The following is a 6,497-nucleotide window of genomic DNA, read 5'->3' on the forward strand; positions in this document are numbered from 1 at the left end:
GTGAGGCTGCAACTTATTTTCACCACAACAAATATGAAGAAACCCAACCTGCTGAATCATGTCAAACGTGTGAGATTCACACTCACCTGAAGTTGTGCAAGAACTGTGAAAAGGTTTCCACTCTGCCCGCCAGCGGCACGATGATGTTTATTACCATTCCAGATGTTTCTACAGATGTGCTCCTGACTTTCATTAAAGGACCAAAAGGCCTGAAGAGCGTGACGTGACGGAAGCTGCTGGACTCCTCTTTGGCAAAGAAGAGTTCATAAAGTGTCCCCTTGTCCCGCTCTGTTCTGTACAGGCCTGAGAAACAACATCAGCTCCAGTCAGAATGATGCATTACTTAATAATACACTAAGACGCTGTCATTGTTGGTCTGACGGTTGTGTACCTACTGGTCATCTACCACAGTGCGGGGTGTATTGTACTATATATACAGTATATCCTAATGCAAGTAATTTAAACATTTTATGTGCAATATTATTGTTATTGTTATTAACAAAAACCTAAGCAGGTCGAGTTTTTTTACGTCATAGAGATTCTCTCTTTTTCTACTTCAGATACATGAAAAAAGAAAAGGTATTAAGTAAATATAATCAACCACCAAAAGGTTTCCAATTTTTCATGGCTGAGATATGAATGACAGCAGCCGTTTTAGTGCTGCACTCATATTACATTCTGGTTTAACACAAAGTTGATGGTTAGTGCCGTCCAGCTATGTTTCTACCTCTGACCCAGACACAGCAGCAGTGAAGTCTGTTCCATTGACAGAGAACCACCAGGCATTACAGAGGTGTAAAATTCCTGCACTGTGGAACCAGTATGTGTGGTTGTCAGGTCTTACCCTCAGTGAAGTGAACCTCTGTGTAGGTCTGTCTCTGCATCGGTACGTCGTCTTCAATAACGTCCTCCTCATCAGGATTGTTGATGATGTCCAGGGCAGCCTCGATGACCTCCACCAGCTCGTCCCTGCGATCTTTGCGGACAGGTTTCTCCTCTGGGTGTCGCGTCAGGCCCATCTCCAGCTGGTATACCTTAGAAGAAGTGAAACTCTCAAAGGGTACCAGGGCATACTCGCTGGGTAGACGTGCCCCTGTGTTGACCTCTGCCTTGTCAATCTGGGAGTGCAGGTACTCCAGAAGGTCTCCTGGTTCTTGGTCTTTAGCCTCAGACAGACCCTGCACCCCTGGCAGCTCCTTCTTGTCCTGTAGCAGCTTCAACTTGTCGCTCATTTCCTGAAGCTCCTGCTTCAGCTGGGCAATCTGACGCTTCAGACTAGCGGCGCGGTTCAGATGGCGCTCTTCCTGTTCCTGCAGCAGGGCCTGGTAATACTCCTTACTGTAGGAATCTCCTGCCGGGCCGGGCAGGACCAGGCTGACATCTGCGGGAGGAGTGCACTCCAGCAGGTATGCAAAAAGGAGCAGCACCAGCAGCAGGAGGAGCCCCAGGAAGAGCCAGCGGACCCGGCCCTGGAGCGGCAACCCCCGCCTGGGCATCACGCTCACATACAACGCTATAGCCTGCAAGTCTGCATCCTACGGTGATCTGCTTGTGCTGTTCATCAGCTCAGAGATTCAATGGACAAGTCATGTCATTTTATTGTGAAGTTTTTTCTGTCCTTTGGTTCTGTTTAAATCCATGTCACCTAGAAAAAAAGAACACAAATATACAATAAATAATGAGTGTCTACATATTTTTGGTCGTTTTTATTTACATATATAAAACACTTGTAACACAACTGTCTTTTATTGTTAATATTCGTATGATCATTTCATGCAAACACGCAGGCACGCACACAATAATACGTTCTTGTGCATTCGTGTATTGTGAAAAATAGTATAACATGTTCCTATCAACAATAAAATAAACAATTAAGCTAAAGAATGAGAGACATAAAGAATTACGCTCACCTGGATTGACTTCGCTAGCCCATGGAGACTAGCTCTCCGCTACAAACAGTTTAGAGGAAAACTGATCTATAGCAACTAGCAACGGAGTAAACAACTACTTCCGGTTAAACAACACCCTCTTCAAAATAAGAGGAGCAATCTCTAAAACAAGTTCAAACTACGGACACGTGGGCTTTTTCAACCAACCAATATAAATGCTGTTTTAATAGTCTTTTTTTATTTACTTTTATAAATGTAATTGTGAATTTCCCTAATGTGATAAGAATAAAGGACTACTTCATTTTTCTAAACCCCCACACATGTAAATACAAAAACACGCTCACACACACATATTTAGTCATAGTGCTCATGTGTCAAACATTTTAATCTGATAAAAATTATTGAATGCATTGTACATGTTCAATTTAAACACCCTAGTAATTAGGGTGTAATAGTTAAGGGGAAGCTTTATATTCTAAGCTAAGGCTGAACTTAAAAACAATGCAGAGAACATGGAAAGATGGAAATCAATGATTTGCTGTGGCAACCCCTGAAAAAAAAGGGACAAAGCCGAAAGAAAATGAAGAAGTGCTACGTATTATGGTGCTCTGAAGTCCTAGATGATTCATACTGCTCAGCAAGTATTGTGGAACTTTTATACTCCATCATCTTTTCAACCTTCCAGACACAAAACACTAAGAACACAGTTCACTCGCTGCTGCCTACAGCACATTGAGTGCTGCTGTTCTTCTTCCATCCTGGCATCAGAAAACTTCTACACTCACAGGTGTAAATCTGTCTCTGCACAGTGTGTAATAAAAAGCACCGGGGCTCTGAGTGTTTAGTGCCAGAATTGAAAGCCACTGCCCCAAGATGAAAAAAAAACACCTACCGTGTATAGATCAATTAATGTTTATAGTTTGAGGAAAAAGGTGAATATATTTTCTCAAGTAAAAATAGATTTTCCTCATTAGAAATCTAGCACTCCCAACTCGTTGATATTTTTATTCTAGATGAAGAAAGTCTTTCACTTTTAAGTTTCACCTGATTAAAAGAATATAACAATCACTAATTTAAAAAACATATAAAGTAATATTTTGGAGTGTCTTGTGACACACTGTGTTCCTAAAATTTAGAAGTGGAAAAATGGAAGTTGTATCCAAAGATGTAAAGTTAACAAATACAGATTTAACTTTTTTCACTATTTTATTTGCCTCATCAGGCCTGTCTTTTAACTATGTTTTGGCAAAATATGATTATATATAATAATGATATAATTACATTTTTGCAGCTTTAATTTGACCTGTAAATATTACAGTTTCTGAAATCGTATTTAAAAGGGTTAAATTCATGATATTAAAAACATTAAATTTACAAAATATTTTGAAACCATTTGTTCTACATTCTTGATAATATAAACTTCTATCGCTCAAGAACAGTACAGTCGAAATGCTAATCAGTGCTTAGCTCACTGATAATGCAGACCTTATTTCCTGTAGATTTTTATTTTGGTGAATTTGAATCGGATGTTATCACGGTACTGCAGCGACCTTGACGATGTTCGGACAATCACTAGGTTTTCGTGATATTTCGTAGCTGTTCGCCAGCCAACAAATGACATGTACCGGTGTAAACCAGAGACTCACCCCCAGCTGTACACGTCCATGTCGGTCTAAGTTCTCAGTCATCAGTTTGTTCCACGCTCAAAACAACAGCAGCGGCGTCAGCGGCTCAAGACAGTGCACCGAAACGCCACGGCGCAAAAGAAAAGAGTGGGTCGAAGTCTACTTCCGGTCATCCAACAACCAATAGGAGGCCAGGAGAGTGAGTCGTCATCAGACGACGTAGATATATTTTGTTTGTAACGCAGACTGTGGCTATTAAATTATTTTTTTAAAATTTATTTATGGGTAAATTAAACATTGTTGTAATACAATAAAACCACGAGGAGTATCAGAGTTTGATTTAAATAGTGTTGTTACACTTGTTAATAAACCTTAATCTCACATTCTTTCTCAGTATTATTTTTGTTTATGACACAAATTAAACCACAGGAAGTGCAATTGTCTGTCTTAATGCACATCAACAAAGATTTAATTTCTTTCTCATTCATGCTGTTTCCTGTGTTAAGAAACCCTCCTTATTTCTGCCTATCCTGTACATTAAAGTTGTCTTTGTCTTTGGGATCCAGGTTTTTAAGATTCGATCACATTTGCAAATATTGACACCGTCAAAATTGGACATGTCTGTGATAATGATTGGTGTTAGTTGTTGTGTTATTAAATAGAGAAATTTTGTTTTCATTAGAAGCATAATGATAAAATGTACATATATTACATAAACATAGTTAAGTGGAGACAGACATTACAATTATTACAACGGTGCACTGAATAAACCAGGACATTGTCTAATGATGTTCTCTTTTAGTCCTTCATATATTAATTTGCCTTAATATTTTCTCTTATTGATGGCAGGAGTCTGATTTTTGCCTGCAATATGAGGAAAAGCTCTATAAAGCAAAGTCAGCTGTGTTCAAAGTCAGTTTTGTGTTATTTTTGCAGGACTGTTTGCATGTACATGACTGAAACTATTGGTCTCACCCCAAATACAACAGCTATTTTTAGCATTTATAATTCCAGTACTTTATTTTTTTGTTTTATCCTTATATTTTAGAAAAAACATATAATTAAAGCATAAAAGGTGGACAGATCACAGGTACAATAAACTTACAAACTACAAACTATTTAATTAATCCCATTGCTTAAATGCAACCTTCTTTTCTGTGTAAATATTAGTGTAAATATTATGAATAAATCCATATTATCCACATTTCTGGGAACAACTAACAATTCTTCAGCATATTAATTATAAAATGTTTTCTCGTATGCTGCTGCATTGATAAAAAACATTTAAGAATGCATTATTTCAAAATAGATAGAATAGTTAGACATTAGATTATCGATGGGAGATGCACAAACATACAACACATTTTAAGTGTTTATTATTAATTATAACATAATCAAATAATAACAACATAAGAATGGTAACACTCTGTAGTTTACATGATCATACTTTTCCCACAAAGACTTCACTACAATGAGTCAAAAAGTGACACTGTGGTCTGACATGGGAAACGGATACAATTTACAGTCTCATGTCCTTACGTCGCGTCAACACTCACTATTTGATATTTTTCCATGTAAAAAAAAGATTAATAAAAAGCGAGAAACTCCTTCACTGACACGTCTGTGTTACTTTTCTTTGGCAGCCACAGCTTTGAAACACACATTGGGTCTTTGACATTTTCAACAAGAGGGTTTTCTGACAGTAGAAACTTTACATTTTTCCAGTACGAGTTCAACTCTTCGCCCGTGGGTCTGCTAGCTCCCAGCTGTCTACAACAGCGATGGTAAAGACGTCCCCTTTAATTCCTGGGCTGGAATGAAATCTTCACAGTTGCACATCAACAAGTGGAGGCTATTGTAGAAGCGGCACAGGCACTTAAGAGACGTGGACACTGAAGTACAATCTGGTACACTAGTCATGCAGTGATACAACTTGGCCAACATGACCCCGGGAGGTAATAATTAACACAGTGAAGAGCAGAATGAAGCATGATCTATGTTGATCCAGCCAGTTTTGCAGCAACTTTAAACCTTGAATGCAACCCATGCAACAGAAATAAAAGGGAACCCACTTTAGCATCAGATGGTGTATATATATATATATATATATATACAGTCTTATAGAAATATATACATCTACCAATTAGTCATCTTTTCTACAGTGTCGCTTTGTCTTTAGCTATCAAGCTTGTCCACAGCTTTTGCGGGTGAAGGCAAAGCCATCCAGTTTGCATAAACACTATCATTGGCATATCTTGTAAAGACTGGATTAGTGGCATCATGTCTGTTGAGCGGTACCGGGCTCTTCTCGGGCCAGTTCGGGTATGACATGCCTAAAAACGAGAACATATCATTTTTCTGCACTCAGTGAAAAACAAACAGTGTGCAGACAGTAAGGCTCTCAAATCAAACTCTGTGAAACTTATGGATTTGTGTGGGCTGGTCTAAGTTTATTATTAGTGGTATCATTGTAATGGATCAAGGCTATAATGTGACTGATGTCTGGTGTCGCATGACTGTTAATAGTGCAGATGACAGCAAGCAGCGAGTAATGATGGTATTCATTACTTTTAGCCACTTGAGAGTTGAGTTGAAAAGCCTTACTGTTTCTCTGATCAGCATCCTGTCAGTAACTACAGATTATTGGCTAATGTACATTTAAAAAATCAGGACATTTAAGACAATCTGGAATTCAAACCACAGAGAGTGATTGATTCAGCTAGGACCTGTTTCAAATGTTACACACTGTCTCTCCAAATGCAAACGAATGGCCGAACGGCAAATATGGAATGTGATGGAATGGACAATGAACTATGTGCAAATGAATGTGGATGAAGCATGGATTAGAAGCAATGCCATATAAATAAAAATGACGGATATATATATATATATACTCAGTATTTACATATTTTGGTCAGCATTCATGTACATTAGAAGCAGGTCCAAATAAAAGAGAAAAAGGTCAAGACACAAGATCTTTTTT

The 6,497-nt window shown here is 38.3% G+C and overlaps 2 protein-coding genes across 2 annotated transcripts in view; both read right to left on the minus strand.

Moving 5' to 3' along the window:
- The window catches only part of csgalnact2 (chondroitin sulfate N-acetylgalactosaminyltransferase 2), a 7,183-nt gene extending 3,494 nt beyond the window's left edge, over nucleotides 1–3,689 (minus strand). The window contains 3 exon segments of the mRNA XM_025061200.1: nucleotides 68–303; nucleotides 845–1,645; nucleotides 3,536–3,689. Coding sequence (XP_024916968.1) covers nucleotides 68–303; nucleotides 845–1,496 — 888 coding nt within the window. The 5' untranslated portion in view covers nucleotides 1,497–1,645; nucleotides 3,536–3,689.
- Nucleotides 3,690–4,868: 1,179 nt separating this feature from the next.
- Nucleotides 4,869–6,497, minus strand: part of ret (ret proto-oncogene receptor tyrosine kinase) — a 22,166-nt gene continuing 20,537 nt past the window's right edge. Inside the window, exon 20 of the mRNA XM_025060793.1 lies at nucleotides 4,869–5,847. Coding sequence (XP_024916561.1) covers nucleotides 5,690–5,847 — 158 coding nt within the window. The 3' untranslated portion in view covers nucleotides 4,869–5,689. The remainder of the gene's footprint in view (nucleotides 5,848–6,497) is intronic.

The sequence above is a fragment of the Cynoglossus semilaevis genome, chromosome 12, assembly GCF_000523025.1.
Source record: "Cynoglossus semilaevis isolate Cse_v1.0 chromosome 12, Cse_v1.0, whole genome shotgun sequence".
In the NCBI taxonomy this organism is placed as follows: Eukaryota; Metazoa; Chordata; class Actinopteri; order Pleuronectiformes; family Cynoglossidae; genus Cynoglossus; species Cynoglossus semilaevis.